At 62.7% G+C, this 17,887-nt stretch overlaps 1 protein-coding gene across 1 annotated transcript in view; it reads right to left on the reverse strand.

Moving 5' to 3' along the window:
- The window catches only part of ATAD2B (ATPase family AAA domain containing 2B), a 44,800-nt gene that overhangs the window by 11,543 nt on the left and 15,370 nt on the right, over window positions 1–17,887 (reverse strand). Inside the window, 16 exon segments of the mRNA XM_056824902.1 lie at window positions 591–653; window positions 655–773; window positions 1,302–1,418; window positions 1,421–1,436; window positions 1,553–1,711; window positions 1,713–1,739; window positions 2,021–2,207; window positions 3,034–3,060; window positions 3,062–3,167; window positions 3,445–3,529; window positions 3,531–3,754; window positions 5,141–5,231; window positions 9,885–10,044; window positions 11,568–11,656; window positions 12,488–12,662; window positions 12,784–12,899. Coding sequence (XP_056680880.1) covers window positions 591–653; window positions 655–773; window positions 1,302–1,418; window positions 1,421–1,436; window positions 1,553–1,711; window positions 1,713–1,739; window positions 2,021–2,207; window positions 3,034–3,060; window positions 3,062–3,167; window positions 3,445–3,529; window positions 3,531–3,754; window positions 5,141–5,231; window positions 9,885–10,044; window positions 11,568–11,656; window positions 12,488–12,662; window positions 12,784–12,899 — 1,761 coding nt within the window.

Below are 17,887 nucleotides of genomic sequence, written 5' to 3' on the forward strand. Positions count from 1 at the left end.
ACCTTGCTGTGTCCACACAGAATCCATTATTCCAGGATTAAAGCTGCCCCCAGGAAAGTCCGAGTGGAAAACTTCTTGCCCGCCGCCACGGCACATGCACACATACACACACACAGACGCACACGCGTGACACGAGCACCAGGGGCAGAAGTTTTCCACTGGAAGCAGAAGGGCCCCGGCAGAGGGGAGCCCGAGGGTGTGCGCCCGGCCTCCTGCCCCAAGTGTCCCCCAAGCCGTAGCCAAGTGTGGGAAGGCAGCCAGAAGGGAGTCCTGACAGGCCCGGCCGCCACCAGCACCTCCCGCCAAAGGGCCCGCCGGGGTCTCGGGCCTGGCGAGCTTCGTCCTGGAATAAGGGCCGTCTAGTGGCGGGTGCCCAGAGGAATTCAGAGTGCCAAGCGAGTGATGGGAGGGGCCGGTCTGGATTCCGAGAATCCAGAAGGCGCCCAAGAATCGGGCCCGAGTGGAGCCTGCGGGGAGGCCCCCGAGGGGGAGCAGCCTCCGCGCCCTCCTTTCCCCCATTTCGCGCTTTTCGGCAGTTCCCCTTCGCGGTTTGCACCCTGCTACGGACACAAGACCTCTTCAATATCCACCGGTTTGCTGAAGATGCTAAAGCGCTTGTCGGTCGCCAGCCGCTTGGTCACGTCCCGGAGGAAAGAGCCGCAGCTCCCGGAGCGTGTTCTCCTCCTGGTCCTCCATCCGGGTCTTCTCGGACTCGGACAGCTGGCGGGAAGGCGACGGCAGGGCCAGAGGCAGCACCTCCATCGCACACAGGGCTGGGGACGACAAGAGAAGAGGGTCGCGGAGAGCCGCCTGTCCGGCCAGACACGTGGCCCTTCCCAGAAACCCCAGAGGGAGGCCCGGCGAGCCTGGCACCCTTCCTCCCACCAGGAAGACAATCCCCCGGCGCGGGAGCGGCCCCAGAACCGGGGGGCGAGGGCCGATCCGGGAGCCTCCCTCCTGAGCCCGGAGCTCCCCGCGGGGCGAGGCCCGGAGAGAAGAGGCCAGGAAGAAAGGCGGGGAGGCCCCTGCCCTCCGGCCCAAAGCCCAAGGCGGAAAGGAGGCCCCGGGACGGCGCCAAGGACGGAGGCAAAGGAACGTCGGCGGCGAGGACGAGGACAGCCCGAGAGCAGGAGGGAGGGGGACGGCCGCGTCCCTCTGCTGTCTGCCTGCCCCTCCCGCACTCGGAGCCGGGAGCTCGGCGCGCTGCCGGCAGAACGGGAGGAGGAAGCCCAGAGCCCAGAAAGCGCCCCCCCGCAGCGAGAGGGCTCCGGACGGCCCCCGCCAGGCCCGCCGGGCCTTACCGGCTTTTCTCCTCCTGGCCGGCGGCATCGAGGCCTGGTGGAGAATCAGCTCCTGGAAGAACTTGCGCCGGTCCTCCTCGAGGGGCCTCTGGATGTACAAGACCTCCTCGTACTGGATCGGAAGATGCACTTGACCTGGGGAGGGGGGCGGCGGGCGTCAGGCGGCCCCGCCCGCCGCCCGCGCCCGCGCCGTCTCCACACTCGCACTCGGCGCCGGTGCCTCGAGGGCTCCCCTCCCCCCCCGCCCTCACCTCGTCGGGCAGCTCGCTGTACATGGTCTCCGAGGTGGACAGGAGGAAGATGGGCGAGAAGGACGGGATGTCCTGCAGCAGCGTCAGGAAGGTGGCGCGCACCGTCTCGCTCACGGCCTCCCACCAGTCGCCGATGTGCGGCACGTAGACGACGCTCGGTCACGGTCCTGCGGGCCTCGCGGAAGATCTGAAGTGGAGACCGGGCCGTGAGGCAGCCGTGGGCGGGGCAGGGCTGGGGGAGGGGCCGCGGGTGGGCAGGGCTGGGGGAGGGGCCGCGGGCGGGCAGGGCTGGGGGAGGGGCCGCGGGCGGGCAGGGCCGGGCATCATGGGAGGGGGCGGGGGGAGGCCACGGATGGGCAGGGCTGGGGGAGGGGCCGCAGGTGGGCAGGGCTGGGGGTGGGGCCGCGGGTGGGCAGGGCCGGGCATCATGGGAAGGGGGCGGGGGGGGGGGGCGCCATGGGCACTGACCTGGGCACACGACTCCTCGGGCGTCTTGGCACTGACTGAGTAAAGTGCGGGGAGGTCGAGTCTGTGCACGGAGAACTTCTCCAGAGTGTGCAGCAGGGCGGGAGCCAGGTGCGAGGTCTGCCCCGAGCCCCTCTCCCCGGACAGCAGCAAGCGGGGCCTGTACGACGTGGGCTGCTGAGAAGCTGACCTGCGGCGGGAAGGCGAAACAGCGTCACGCGTCCGAGAGGCGCCGGGGAACGGCCCCCCCGAGGAGGCAGGGGCGGCCGCGGGAGACGCCGGCAGGCCCACAAGACAGCTCGGCACCGGGCCGTGGCGCGGGACGGGAGGACTCCCGGGCTTCCGGAGACCACGAGGCCCCCGGCTGACCGACGAGGTCAACCGAGGCAGACGGCAGCTCGGGGGCCGGGCCGGGGGCCGGGCTGGGGGCCCGCAGGCCTCCCCGGTGCACGCGAGCCTCAGGATCAGCCCCGGGTGTGGGTCAGGGCGGCGGAGGGGCAGCTGCCAGGGCTGAAGGCGGTGCTCGAGGTGGGGCAGGGACCCGCCACGAGGTTCTGGGACGCCCGGGCAGCCCGTCAGCTCCTCGCACGTTTAAGGGCTTTTACTGGGGGACGCGAGGAGGCTCCGCGGGCCAGGAGGCGAGTGCGAGTCAGCCCGGCGCGCCGGCTCCCCCAGGACGTGCTTCTTGGCCCGGCGCCCAGGACTGGGCACACGGGCAGAGGCTCGCCAAGGACAACCCGGAAATAGCTGATGCCCCCCGGGCTGTCCCAAGCCAAGCCGGAGCCGCCTCGGGCTTCCTGGGGAGCTGGAGCAGGGAGGAGCCCGCAGGCAGCTTCCCTTCCCGCCTTGGCCTTCGGGCCTCAACTCCCTCTGGCTGAGCCAGGAGGCTCAGCTCGCCCTCCCCCTCCCCCTCTCCCCTGCCCCTCCCCCTCCTGCCTGCAGTGGGCCGGGCGGGGCTCCCCGAGAGGTTTCCTCCCTGCAAGCCCTCTGCGGGGCGGCCACAGGCGGACACTCACGTGCTGAAGTGCAGGTAGGGCCTGGGGGGCGGCGGCGGGGGGCGCCTTCTTTGGTGATGCCGAGGGGCAGCCGGCCTCGAAGATGGACAGGGCGTGCTCGTCGTCGCTGTCGTCCAGCAGGAGGCTCTGCGCGTCTGTCCCCAGGGCAAGCGACCGCGTGAGGCCCTCCCGCTCCAGGGAGGCACAGGAAGCGCCCACCACCCCCGCCCCGTCCTGCCCCGCCTGGCCGCCCCACCTGGCCGCCCCGCCCCATCCTGCCCCGCCTGGCCCGCCCCGCCCCGCCTGGTCACCCCGCCCTGCCCGGCTGCCCCACCCGGCTGCCCCGCCCCACCCCCGCCCTGCCGCCCCACCCCGCCCCGCCCGGCTGCCCTGCCCACCGCCCCACCCCGCCCCGCCCTGCCCCGCCCGCACCTTCCCGCATGGCCGGGCTGCTCTCGGCGTGAGGGAAGACCCTCCGCAGGACGGCCAGGATGTGCTCGAAGCTCCTCTCCAGCAGTCGGCCGGACGACGGGCAACAGGGCGTGGCCCGAGGACGTGACGGCCCGCTGGGAGGCCGGCACGATGTTCTGCATGGCGAGGCGGAAGTCCTGGGCGCTGAGCACGATGGAGGACACGTCGAGCTGCAGCTTGTGGCTGCTGGCGTAGATCTGCGGGTAGCGCCGGCGCAGCGCCAGCAGGGCGGCCTCCGTGCACAGGGCCTTGATGTCGGCGCCGCAGTAGCCTAAGGCACACAGGGAGACAGAAGCGCAGGCGTGAGGCCACACCCTCCTCCAGGCCGGACGGCACAGGCGGCCTGCGGCGACCAGGCCCCCCCCCCACCCCCCCCCAGGAAGAAGGAAGCAGGCCTCGACTTTCAGCCACCCCCACCCCGTGGCGGGGCTCCCTCCGGTGCCAGGAGCGCACGGCCCGGCCCACCTCCGCCGCTCCCCGCCTGCCCCTGAAGGGTCCGCAGGGGCCCTCACAGGCGCCCCCTACTGGTGGGAGACGGATCTGAGTGACGGCTGGACCGCGGCCACCCCCAGCGCGGGGGAAGGGGACATCCGGCCCTCGGACCCCGGCCGCTCCCTTCTCAGGGCTCTCGGGGAGCCCCCGTCACGTGCCGCGCGGCCTGCCCGTATCTGCCCGGCGGGAGCCCAAGCCGAGCCCTTGTCACAGGTTGGCACTGGGCGGCGGGCACCGGGCGCCAGGAGGAGAAAGCGGGGCCGCTGGGCGGGGAGCCCTCCCCGAGGGGTGTCGGGGGCTGCGGGGCGCCCGCACACACGCGAGAAGGCGAAGAAGGTGCGGCTCCCCCAGAACGACGGCCCCTGCCCGCACCCAAGCGCGCCCCACAGAGCCAGCGAGCAGCGAGCGAGCGTCTCCCCGCCCCGGATGCCTCGCCGGGCCAGGCGGTCCAGCTAAGCAGGTCCCTCCATTCCTCTCCCCACACGCGCCCAGGCCTTGCCCCGCGAGGGCGAGGCGGCGGGAGCTAAGAGAGCGCACACGCGCGGTCCGAGCCGGGCCTCCGAAGGCCGGCCGCGGGCACCCCGGGAAGAGCGGCCACAGCCGGGGGCTCCCGCTAGAACGGGGCGCGCAAAGACGTGCGCCCGGGCCAGCAAGACGGGCGGACGAGGACGCCGGGCTGCCCACACGGACTCGGGCCGCGGCGCCGCCGAGGGAGAACAAGAAGGAAAGCGGAAGAGCGCGCAGGGGAAAGAGGGCGGCGGCCCCGCCCCGGCGCCCGCTGTCTGGTCCCCGCGCCGGAGCCAGCTACGCTCTCCCGTCCGCCGCAGGCGTCGAGGCTCGGGGTCTCGGAAGCGGAGCGCGGCTGCTTCGGGGGAGGTCCCTGTGGACGAAGAGGACAGTCGGGATGTAGCCGGCCCAGCGCCGGGCCATCTCGGGCGGCTCCGCTGGCTCTCCGGGACGGCTCCGGGGCCCCTCGCTGCCCCGAGGGCTCTCGGTGGGATCCGCGACTCGGGAACAAAGAAGGAAAGAGGAGCGGCGGCAAAGGGAAGCGGAGCCCGGCGCGGCGCATCCCTACACGCGGCGCAGCCTCGCCTCTGTGCGCCCTCCGAAGGGGGGAGGGCGAGCGAGGCGGCTCACCCACGAGCTACGGCCGAGCGCCACTCACCGACACACTTCTCGGCCAGCTCGCCCAGGAAGGGCTCCGACAGTCGGGGGCTCCAGTCCCGGGTATGGATCTGCAAGATGTGCTTCCGGGCCTGGGGAGCAAAGCACAGGCAGGTTAGGGGCGCGTCCACCACTCCCCGGGGCAGCCCAACCCCAGACAAGCACTGCGCAGGACGACGGGGGGCAGAGCGGGGGGAGGGGGCAGAGACCTTCCCCGGGATGGCAGAGACGGCCGGCGAGGGGGCCGCCTGCTTCTGCTCCTCCTGCCAAGAGACGAAGAGGCCGCGGGGAGGGCGAGGCCACCGAGGCCGCGGGGAGGGCGAGGCCACCGAGGCCGCGGGGAGGGCGAGGCCGCGGGGAGGGCGAGGCCGCGGGGAGGGCGAGGCCGCGGGGAGGGCTAGCCCCATTCCCACAGCCTGCTTCCATGCACGCATCCCCGCCAGCCTTGGCGGACACGTGACGGGAAACCATGCTCGGAGACTGCTGGGTTTCCGCGTGGCCTGAGCCGGCTGTCCGGGCTGCCTCCTCGCCTCGCGCCGCTGCCCGCCTGGTGCCGGCACGAAGGGACGCCCTCGGCTCCTGAAGCCCGGGTTCCGGGCCGGCCCTGTCGTCCAGCCTCCGGCCGAGCCTTTGGCACGATTACCGAAATGCCGTTGAAGTCGTTCCCGTAGCGGCCCTTCGTCCCGGCGGGAGGCTCTGGGCACGGCGCTGGCGTCCGGGCCAGCATCTCAGGGGACGCGCCGCCCCGCAGCTCTGCGGCTCTCCTCCTCTCCCCTTCTCCGCACCCGCGACAACAAGGCCCTCTTTGTGCCGCCAGAGCCCCCCCGGAGCTTCTCCCCCCTCTGGGCGCTGCCGGGTGCCTCACTGGACCTCTTTTTCCAAGGCGGGCGGACGCCGTCCACTCATCTGGGCAATCTGTAGGCCGTTCGCCATCCAGCCGGTCCATCGAGATGGTCCGTGTCCCGGGCAGAGCCGAGGGAAAGGCGCCTCGTGACTCTTCGCTGCTGCGCGCCGGCGGCACGTTCCCCCCTTTCATGGCCGTGAATGCCACGGACTTGGAAGAGCGCCTTGCCCGGCCCACCTTCCCCGAGGACGTGCCGAAGCTCCACTCGTCGGTGGTTTTCTCGGTCATGACTCGGCCGTCGCCTCTGAGCTCAGAATGCGCTCGCCGGTTTTCCTGGGGGCTCTTGGAGAAGCGCCGCGCCTCAGTTCAGTGACGGGCGCTCTTCTGCTGATGGAACGGGGACGAGGGTCCTTCCACACGCGGATTCGGCAGCAGCCCGGAATCGGCCGCGCGGTCACCCCGTCGCGATACCTTTGGTCAGATGGTTTGCTGCTCTGTCATTGGATCTTTGACCTCTGCTTGTCGGGATTTAGTGCCCCTCGATAGGCCGATTTGGGGGAGCTGCCAGACAGCTCAGAAATGAGCATTCCGATTCTCTGGGCTCCGACTGGTCTCGAAATCACGCTGCTTTTCTAGGGTTCTATTCAGAGCTTCCGTTTCTGGTTCGGGGTTTGGGCTGTTATTTTTCTAGGTCTGAGAAAAGTAAATGATGGTCCCCGTCACGACAGCTCCTCTCTTGAAACGTATTTGAATTTTCCTTCTAGAATTTTGACGTGATGCTATTTGGCACACTGCGACGAGGCTCACCGTGTACAACGCAGCGTCCTCCGCTCGCTCCTGCGCGGAGCCATCCCCCCCACGCCCCCTCCGGTCCGTCATGAGGCTCCGATGGCAGGGCCGAATCACCCACCAGGGAGTCCTCGGCAGAGCCAACTCCACCCGCATCGAGGTCCTCCAAGCCCAGCTACGACGGTCTGGACACGTCCTCCGCACGGACCCCCAGCGAGTAGCAAGACAGTATTCTACGGTGAACTGTCAGCCGGACTCGGGAAACAAGGCCGGCCAAAGAGAAGATTCAAGGATCAGCTAAAGTCCAACTTGAAGTGGGCTGGCAGGACACCAAAGCCACTAGAACTCGCTGCCTCTGCCAGAAGCCGCTGGCGAGCCCCCGTTCACCAGGCCGCCATCTTTGAAGATGAGCGACGGCGACGTCTTGCCGCTGCGCGTGAACGCCGACACCCGGCCGCAGCCGCCGCTCCCGTCCCGCCAGGCCCCGCGTGCCACAGACTGCGCCTCGGCCTTCGGACTCCCGAGCCACAGGAGGGCGCCCCGCAGGAGACGGCCACTCCACGTGCTTCAGTCTGACATCGAGGCGTCCTTTGGGACGACTCGGCAAACGCGGCTCCTTTTGACTCCTCCAACCAGGCCGGCCTGCGTGGCTGCCTTCGCCCACGAGCACGACGGGCCGTCGCGCCCTTCTTCGCTTCACCTCGAGCACGGGAGTCCGCTCGGGCCCCGCATTCGGCGTGTCTGCGTTTCTCGGCCTCCTCCTGGTCAGCAGGGCGAGCTCCGGGCGCTCCGGCCTCCTGCGGCCCTCTCCCACCCGCGGGCGACTCCGGCTCGCTGACCCTCGCTTCCTGCCCGCAGCCGACCCCACTTCCGCTCCGATCCCCTCCCCCACTCAAGCCCCCGTGCGCCCAGCCAAACGCCCTTCGGTCCCCAGACAGACGCGGGCTCTTCCCGCCTTCACCAGGCGCTCCCAGGCCCTCGCCGGCCTCCTCGCCACCCCCTCTTGCTGTCCACAGTCCTCCTTGCAGGGCCCGCTTCTCCCCCTCTCCGGTCTCCTCCGAGGGTCCTCGGGACACGGCACCGAACCCCGCGGGGCGGCCCGGCAGGGCAGAGTCTCAGCTCTCAGCGGCCGTCCAGGCAGAGGCCTGCGGAGGAACAGCCCGAGCCGGAAACCGCCCTCAAAGGGAAGGCGGCCGGGTGGTTCTGAGCCGGAAGGGCCGCCCAGCCGCTGCAGCGGAACATCCGGCCAGGGAAAAGCCAAGAGAGCTGGCTGCCATCGGCAAAGGCTCGGTGGGCGGACTTCGGCCGGGAAAGCACCCTTGTGGAGGCCTGGGCCGGGCTGCCCTCCAAGACACGGGGCTGACCCGCCCTCAGCATCCCAAGAAGGCGGCCAAAGGGAGCCCGGAGCGAGCGGCGCCCCAACCGAGGAGCTCGCTGGAAGAGCGAGCGGGCGAACGAGGAAGGAGGCCATCACGGCGCCCAGGAAGCTCGAAGCAAGCAGGAGCCCCTGGACAGGGACGCCCGAACCTGCCAGGACACCGTCGCTGCCCAGAACAAGAGCACAAAGGCCAGGAAGGCCCCGAAAAGCGAGCCGAGGAGCCGGAGGTCAGGCAAGGGGAGGCCCGGCCCAAGGCGAGCGGTCTCGGGAGCCAAAGCCCGCGCTCCCCGGCCCGCATCCTGCGACGCTCGGCAGCCGCAGAGCTCGGACGGGGCGCCTCGAGGGCCGACGAGATCCCGGGCAGGAGAGCCGAGAGCGGCCACGCAGGAGGGAGAGCGGAGGGACAGAGGAGCCCCGAGGAGGGGAGGCTCAGCAGAGGCGCGAGCTCCGCCCAAGCAAGGCAGCGCGAGCGCGCCGCGTGTCGAACCCAAACGCCGCGGACTTCGCGGGCCTCCTCTGAAGGCCGCCACGTGCAGGCGTGTCCGGCTCCTGTGCCGAGCCGGGGGGCCTCCTCCGGGCCGGATCGCCGTCACCGACGTTCTCGGATTCTTCCGAAGGCTGTCAACGGCGCCCCTTCACGCGGCCCACCGGCCGGCCCCTGAGCCTCCGCCGGCCTCGGTCTCCTCGACTATAAGACGGGCACAAGAGCGCCCAGCCCCGGGCTCCTGTGGACGGCGGATGAGGCTCAACGGCCGTGCCTGGCACAGCGTGGAGGCTCCTTCGATGCTCCCCCCCACCTGCCCCTGCAAGTCCAATGGTATTTGCGGGTCCCATTCCAGACACTGATGCGGGTGGCCGGGGGGGGCCTCGAGCCCCCCCTCTGTCCCAGAATCCACGCTGCGCACAGTTCCAGGCAGAAGAGTGGGGAGAGCGAGGCGATAGGGTCAGGCGCCGTGCCCGAGGCAGATTTGAACCCAGGACCCCCGTCCGTGGGCCGGCTCTCTGTCCCCAGGACACAGCCGGGCGAGATGAAGGGATGTGAGCCTCGTGCCGCGCAGAGCCCAGGAGAGCTCCGAGCTGGGGTCGGCCCGGCCGAGGCTGCCGCCCCTCTTTGGCCGCAGGAGGAGCTGAGGCCGGCCGTGAGCTGTGCGAGGCCGCACGGGGAGCTCACGCCTCCCGACGGACGGACTCTGCGGCCCAGGACGGGAAGGCCGCGGCGGCCATGGCAGCAGCAAGGGGGAAAGGAGGACGAGGGACGAGGAGAGTCCAAGGCCAGGGGCCGCCGCTGGACCGTCCCTCACACCGACCCTGCTCCGAAGAAGCTCCCGAGAGGACGCGCACGTGGCCGGGCCACCGAGGAACGGCCCAGCGGAGACACGGCCTCGGCAGCATCTCTGCCCAGCCCCTCGTGGCCGCGGACGCCGCCCGTTCACGTGAGGGCACGAACCAAGAGTGGGAGGGAGCGAGAGCGGCGTCTCTGAGGCCGTCCTGGAACCCAGGACCGCCCACCTCGAGGCCTGGCTCCACCCACTGAGCCACGCAGCTGCCCCACAGCATGGCTGACGTCCGGAATCTCGAGGGAGAAGCCTATCGCGCCGGGACCCCCTGGGCGCTGGCCCTTCCCAGCAGACAAGCCCCGCTCAGGCCAGAGGCCAGACGGAGGCCCAGCGGGGAGGGGAACCTCCAGGCTCCACACAGACAGACCCCCCCACCCAGAAGTCCTCCAGGGTTCACCTTTTGGTCGGGCAGGTTGAAGAGGAACTCCCGGTCGAAGCGGCCAGGCCTCCTGAGCGCTGGGTCGATGGAGTCCAGCCTGTTGGTAGCACCGATGACGACAATCTCTCCCCTGTTGTCCAGGCCGTCCATGAGGGCGAGGAGGGTGGACACGATGGAACTAGAGGAGAAGAAGGGCTGAAGCTGGGGCCGCCCCCTTCTCAACAACATTCCGAGAGCAAGTGGCCCAGGGGCTCCCGAGGGCGGGTGAACGAGCCTGGGCTGAGGCTAAGGGCCTCTTAGACTTATAAATGTTGGAAATTTCACCATTGGGAAATTTCATACTTGACAAATTCCCTACTGATAGTGGGTCTTGGCTATTGGAATGTGAGCCCCATGTGACCTTAAAGGTGGGTAACACCTATTATGATTGTCTATTAGACACCGGAGCTTCCTGGTCTGTATTAAAGAGAAAACCTGATTTACAATGTTATTCTGTTGGCTCAGAGAATGTAATGGGAGTATCAGGAATAACCCAAAGAGTTAAAAGATTTCCCCCTAGAATGGTGTCTGTAGGACCCCTAGAGGTACAACACTCCTTCCTTTTGATGCCTGACTCCCCTTTAAATTTGCTGGGGAGGGACCTTCTATGCAAACTCAGAGCACACCACAACCACTCCGGCCAACTCCTCCACCACCCCGAGTCCTCAGACCCCCCTGGATCTTTAAGGAAACCATCCAAGTTCCCTCCCCTCAGTCCTCACATCTACCAATCACTGTCCATCAATTTCCCTGTGCCAATGGAGGCTCTAGCTTAACCCAGGACCGCCCAGAGGTCTCTGGCTTTGCACATGTCTGTTGAAGGTCATATTTTCAAATAATTAAATCTTTGATCCTTTGCTACAGCCCTTTCTAAATCCTGTTAACCTGAGTAGGGTGGAGATTGGAATAATTAAATTTTGATCTATGCTGCAGCCCTTCCTCAATCCTGTTAGGACTGAGTAGGGTGGAGATTGATTCCAAGTATCTCCATTGTATCAATTCTAAAATCAATCATGACTCAAAGAAATTCCTGTTCTATGCTTAAGCATAGGTCAAAGTCCTTTCCATTGTTCAGCAAAAGGTTTCTGTCCTAAAGTAATCTTAAGAAGGGAGGAGGAAGAACCTCCCATGCCAAAGGGGTTCACATTCCAATAGTCAAGACCCACTATCAATAGGGAATTTGTCAAGTATGAAATTTCCCAATGGTGAAATTTCCAACATTTATAAGTCTAAGAAATTTTGAGGTTTACAGGCCCAGGTGGAGGGAGGGAGGGGGGCGTAGGCCTCCCCGTCCTACAGCCCAAGGCTCTTTTCCTCCTCAGGCCACCGCCGCCCAAGACAAGCCCCGGGGACAACGAGACCAGAGCTCCAGCTGTCCTCTTCCCGTGGCCAGCAGAAACGTGGAGCTCGAAGGCTCAAGTGTCCCAGAGCCCCATGCTGCTGGGCCCCAGGCAGGCCTCACTGCTGTCCCAGGGCCACATCCCACTGGCTGGCAGCTCCCCGTGACTTCCTGCGCGAGGGGGGAGCCAAGCTGGCCTTGGGTCACCCCCAAATGGCCGCAGCTATGCTGCCAACAAATGGTGCCAGGAGAGCTCTGCCCGGCCCAGGGTTCCGTAAGTCCCAGAGGCCCAGACGGTCTCCCCTTTCCGCCATGCTCATTACCTGTGGATCTGGTCTTGTCTGCTGGATCGGACTGGGGCCAGGCCGTCGATCTCGTCGAAGAAGATGATAGAGGGCCTCATCAGGTAGGCCTGGGGAGGAAAGACAGTCAGGGAGCACCCGGGGCCGAGCCCATTGGGAGGCAGCCACAATGGACAGCAGAGCGGCTCGTGGCAGATTCCACCACCACCCCCCCCCCCCATGGCCCAAGCCTGGCCCCAGCTGGGATGGTGCTTCCAGGATGTGAGCCTTCCTAAAATGGCACCCAGCTTGGCTGTCTGAGGCTGAGCAGGATGGTGACCCCCGCTGCCCCAAGTCCCTGCTTCTCTGGTGCCCCCTGGGGTGGCCTTACATCGGGGAGCCTAGAGCTACGCTTAGCACCCAGAGGAGGGCCTCTGGGCAGCCCAGGATGACACACCATCCCCACAAGCCACTGTGCTGGGGGGGGGGGGGGGGGGGCTCTGGGCCAGCTTGGGGGGCAGAGCCCCCCAGTGCTCCCCATCTTCAGGGGGTCCCTCTAAGAGCCGGCCAAGCCCAGCTCCTGTCTTTTCTGTGACTGACACTGCTTTGTTCGCCCTGGAGCTCAGTATCAGTCGATGCTGCTGCTGTGACACAGGGGAGCCCTGGAGGAAAGGGCCAGGGCTTGGCCCGACAGCACTGCTGCCCTGGCCAGGCGGGGGCGTCTCTAGGGTCTTCCTAGGAATGCTCTGGCCCCCCTTTTGTGCCCTGTCCGGGACTCTCCTCTCCTCTCCTCACCTCACGCAGCTCGCTTCCACACACTCAGCCTCCCCCGTGGAGACACAGGCCAGGCGGGAGCCCAGGGCCTTCCTGCACCCCAGAAGGGAGCCCCCCGACCCTCTCCTTCCCTGGCCAAGACGCGGGCTTCTCCCCAGAGCGGAGAAGGTTTCCTGGGCCTCCGTTACCTGGTCAAAGAGCAGGCGAAGCTGCCGCTCAGACTCCCCGACCCACTTGCTCAGACAGTCGGCCCCTTTGCGCATGAAGAAAGCCACCTTCTTGTCTCCCTGGCTGCACTCGTTGGCCAGCGCTCTGGCCACCAGGGTCTTCCCGGTGCCGGGCGGACCATAAAACAAGCAGCCCCTGGGGAAGGAGAGCCAGAGCGTGGCCGTGAGCCGTGGGCGGCCGGAGAAAGGCCCTCCTGGGACGGGCCTGCCCGCTGCCCGGGTCCTAACCAGCAGGGCCAGACAGAGGCTCCACCTACCTGGGAGGCTGGATTTTGAATTTTTCGAAGATTTCGGGATACAGTAGCGGAAACACCACCATTTCTTTGAGTGCGTGGATGTGATGGCTCAGGCCTCCAATGCTGTCGAAACGCACCTGGGGAGGAGGAGGAGAAAGGCCGGCGTCAGGGCTAAGAAGCCCAGCAGGAAGGAGGCTCGGCGGCCCGCGAAGAGAAGGCGGGGCCCAGGGCGTGCACGCCCCGGCGCTGTCTTGAGCAAAGCTCCTCCGTGTCGCGGCTCTCGGCCTGCGGGTGGTCGGCGGGTCTCGAGAGGCTCCTCGAGAGGCAACGACGCCCACTCGGGCCCGCCTTGATGGCTTTGGCCTCTCGGCTAACATTTTACGGACAGGCCGGACAGCGACCTCCAACAGGGACTCCAGTCTATCGCTCTGTTTGGCTGCTGCCCCCCCCCCCCCCCCACGGGGCTCCAAAGGGACTAGCTGAGCTCTCGCGCTTTTCTGTTTTCTTCTCTGACTAGCTCGAGACTTCTCAGGTCTTCGGGCTCTGGGAGTCTCTCCTCTGGGACGTCACTGGCTCTCTCCTAGCTGGGGTTCTTTCAGTTTTCTGTCTCCGTTCCTCTGGAAGTCCGTCTGCCTAAGTACTCGTGCTGGCCAGGCTGTCTGTCCGTGCTGTCTGTCTGTCTGTCTGGCCGTGCTATCTGTCTGTCTGTCTGGCCGTGCTGTCTGTGCTGGCCGTGCTGTCTGTCTGTCTGTCTGTCTAGCCGTGCTGTCTGTCTGTCTGTGCTGGCCGTGCTGTCTGTCTGTCTATGCTGTCTGTCTGTCTGTCTGTGCTGTCTGTCTGTCTAGCCGTGCTGTCTGTCTGTCTGTCTAGCCGTGCTGTCTGTCTGTCTGTGCTGGCCATGCTGTCTGTCCGTGCTGTCTGTCTGTCTGTGTTGTCTGTCTGTCCATCTGCCTGGCCATGCTATCTGTCTGTCTGGCCGTGCTGTCTGTCTGTCTGTCTGGCCGTGCTGTCTGTCTGTCTGTCTGTGCTGGCCGTGCTGTCTGTCCGTCTGCCTGGCCATGCTGTCTGTCTGTCTGGCCGTGCTGTCTGTCTGTGCTGGCCGTGCTGTCTGTCCGTCTGCCTGGCCATGCTGTCTGTCTGTCTGGCCGTGCTGTCTGTCTGTGCTGGCCGTGCTGTCTGTCTGTCTGTGCTGGCCGTGCTGTCTGTCTGTGCTGGCCGTGCTGTCTGTCTGTCTGTGCTGGCCGTGCTGTCTGTCTGTCTGTCTGGCCGTGCTGTCTGTGCTGTCTGTCTGGCCGTGCTGTCTGTCTGTCTGGCCGTGCTGTCTGTCTGTCTGTCTGTGCTGGCCGTGCTGTCTGTCTGTCTGCCTGGCCGTGCTGTCTGTCTGTCCGTCTGCCTGGCCATGCTATCTGTCTGTCTGGCCGTGCTGTCTGTCTGTCTGCCTGGCCGTGCTGTCTGTCTGTCTGTCTAGCCGTGCTGTCTGTCTGTCTGTGCTGGCCATGCTGTCTGTCCGTGCTGTCTGTCTGTCTGTGTTGTCTGTCTGTCCATCTGCCTGGCCATGCTATCTGTCTGTCTGGCCGTGCTGTCTGTCTGTCTGCCTGGCCGTGCTGTCTGTCTGTCTGTCTGTGCTGGCCGTGCTGTCTGTCCGTCTGCCTGGCCATGCTGTCTGTCTGGCCGTGCTGTCTGTCTGTCTGTCTGTGCTGGCCGTGCTGTCTGTCCGTCTGCCTGGCCGTGCTGGCCCAGCTGAGCAAGAACAGCTCTTCACACTCTCCGTGACTGCTCCTTCCGAGAGAGCCCCAGCCGCACCCTGCCAGCCACCACCCTCCCCAGAAGCTCTCCTGGGAACTCTCTTCCCTTTGGGCCCCTGGGCTGGGCCTCCCCCGGCCTCCTTCCCTGCGCCATCTCCCCAATGACCACCGCTCTGCTGAGGATGCTGCCCCAAAGTCCCTGCGGCCCTCCAGGCCTCACTTCCAGTCGCCATCTCCACGAGGACGGCCAAAAGAGAGCCCAGAAGCCATCCCTCCTCCTCCTTCCCGCCTTCCCTCAGGCCCCCAGCCAGAGAGCCGTCTCGGACGGCCGATTCTCTGGCCCCCGACGCCTCCCCCGGGTGCCGAGGCCTGCTGAGTCCGCCTGTGCAGCAAGTCTCCACCACACCCCCTTCTGCCCTGACACGGACCCCACTGGGGCCCAGGCGTTCGTCGCCTCGTGCCCGGGTCACCGAATAGCCGCCTAAGTCTCTGCCCACACCAGTCTGTCTTCAGCTCCCGTCAAAACGATCTTTCCAAAAAAGCAAGTCTAGACAGTAAAGGCTCAAGAGAGCCCCTGGGAAAAGTCGAGACGTGGGGGGGGGGGGGGGCTCCCCCAACAGAAATCTAAAAATGCCATCAAGTGAATTCTGAGTAGGGAAGCCAACTGAAAGTCACAGCAATCCGTTTTCTGGGCTCGGGGCAGCTTGGTAAGACTGAAACAAGAGCCGAGGGTGAGGCCTGGGCAGGAGCACAGACAAAGCAGTAGTGCCGCCCATGACGCCAGCTGCGTGCAGCAAGCTAACTAGGAAGAAGTCCCGAGAGGCCTCCTGTGGAGGGAATCTGGCAACTCCGCTGCCCGTTAGCCACTTCTGAGTTGAGAAAGGAGCAACGGTCTTACCTCAGTAAGGACCACAGCCCAGCCCAGAAGGGACCCGATGGGTCCCCAATGAGCTGTGGGAGCAGCAAAAGGATAGAGACGGCCATACGGTGCTGCCAACTCCCCAGGTGGGCAGAGACCAGTTCTAGAAGAAAGCTCAGCATCATGAAAGAGCTGCTTATTAAAATGAAGAAACAATTAAAAAGGTCCTGATCATAAAAAGCTACTCCAGTGACAGAAAAAACCAAGGCACAGACTCAGAAGATGACAACCAGCAAAGCCTCAGAGAAAAATACAGAGGAGACCCAAGCCCAAAACACATTTCTAGAAGAGCTAATAAGATTTCTTAAAAGGAGCACAAAAAAAAGTTTGAAAAGTAAATCGGAACGGTAGAGGAAAAACTGAACAAAAAAGAGAACAATGAGAGAAAATCATGAAAATGAAGTTAACAGCGTAGATGAAAAAGGCACAAAAATGACTGAAGGAAATAACTCCTTAAAAATTGGAATTGGCCAAATGGCCAGGAAAAAAAAGGTGCAAAGCAACACTGACAAAAATAATTTCTTAAAAATTAGAATTGGCTGAGTGGAAGATCTAACTCCCTGAGATTCCAGGAAACAATGAAATGCAGTTAAAGGACTTTTAAAAAAAGAAGAAAATGTGAAATATCTCATTGGAAAAACAACTGGAAAATAAATCAAAGAATTACTGCACTACCTGAAAGCCATGATCAAGAAAAGAGTCTACACATCATAGATCAAGACATTTTCAAAGAAAACTACTCCAATCTTGGAACCAGAAGGTAAAACAGAAATTGAAAGAATCCACCAATCACCTCTTAAAAGATACCCCAAAATGAAAACTCCCAGAAATATTTTAACTAAATTCCGAAAGCTCTCAGTTCAAAAATAAAATAATGCAAATAACTAGGGGGGAAAAAACCATTCAAATACCAAGATCACACAAGATGTAGCTACATTAAAGGAGCAGAGGGCTTGGAATACAATATTCCGGTGGGCAAAGGAACTAGAACACAACCAATACAACTACTGTGAGATGGAATTATCCTCCCTTGTTTTAGCTTAATCAATCAAGAACTTGGAGTGCTCCTCCTTTCACACTTAGTTAGTCAAATACTTGGAGAACCTTTTACTAGAAAAGGAAGTTCACACCCTCAAAGACCAGAAGGGGATCCCACAAGCACTGCCCAAGCAGTGCCAGGCAAATTAAGAAACTATGATTGGTTCCTGAGATGTGATAGACCAACCCACAGTGAAAGGAAGCAGAAACCAGAAAGACAGGAAATGCTGTGGGAAAAGGGCTACAAAAGACAAGACCAGAGAACTGAACAGGGACTTCTATGTTGGAGGGATTCTGCTGAAGGAGAGATTCTGGGTTGGTGACTTTGGGCTGAAGAGACTCTCATGGACTTCAACCTGGAGATTGGAACCTGGAGGAGATTCTCCCGCTCTTCTGGTTGAAGATTGGGACCTGAGGGAGCCTGTCTTGGAGTCAAGCTGAATTCATTCAGATTGGCAATTATAGGGTACTTAGCAAGGCAATGTTTTCTACCTCCCTCCTACACTTCCCTTACTTTACTAGCTCTACCTTGCTATAATAAAACTACTAAAGCTAGTAACAGCCTCATGACTCAAAGAGTTAATTTTTATAAACAGCAACCACAACAACTTTTTATAACACTTAATTTGACCAAAAACAATTTTAACTCTTACACTTATCCATCAATAGTGAGAATAATCCTTCAGTGGTGAAAAAAATGAATATTTAATAAAAGAATTAAGTATTCCTAATGAAAAAGACCAGAGATAAATAGAAAATCTGACATTCAAATACAAGACTCAAGAGAAGCATAAAAAAATTTTTTTAAAAATGAGAGGGAAAGAATAAGGGACTCGATAATATTAAATTGTTTATATTCCTAGTTAAGGCAGATGATACCCCTAAGATTTTTCACTATTAGGGCACTTAGGAGTCTACATACACAGGAGGCACAGGTATGAACCAATTATTTTGGGATGATCTCATAAAAAAGAATGAAAGGGTGGGAAAGTGGAAGGCACTGAGGAAGGAAGAAGAGAAAAAATGGGGGAAATTCTCTCACAGAAAAGATCATACAAGGAAGAGTTTTTACAGTAGAATAGGAAGTGGCTGTGGGCGGTGGGCAACGTTTGAACCTTATTCTCATTAGAACAGGTTCAAAGAGGGAAATACACACACACATACATATGGATTCATATGTACAAAAACTTTATTGCAGCTTTTGTGAGGAATGGCTGAACAAGTTGTGACATATGATTATGATGGAATATTACTGTTTTAAGAAAAGATGACCAGGAATATTTCAGAAAAACCTGGAAAGACATGTATGAACTGATTCAAAGTGAAGTAGGCAGAACCAGATCATTGCACACAGTGGCAGCAATAATAAAAGATGATAAACTATGAATAACAGCTATTCCCAGCAATATGATGAGCCAAGACA

Source organism: Monodelphis domestica, chromosome 1 (genome assembly GCF_027887165.1).
Source record: "Monodelphis domestica isolate mMonDom1 chromosome 1, mMonDom1.pri, whole genome shotgun sequence".
Taxonomy (NCBI): Eukaryota; Metazoa; Chordata; class Mammalia; order Didelphimorphia; family Didelphidae; genus Monodelphis; species Monodelphis domestica.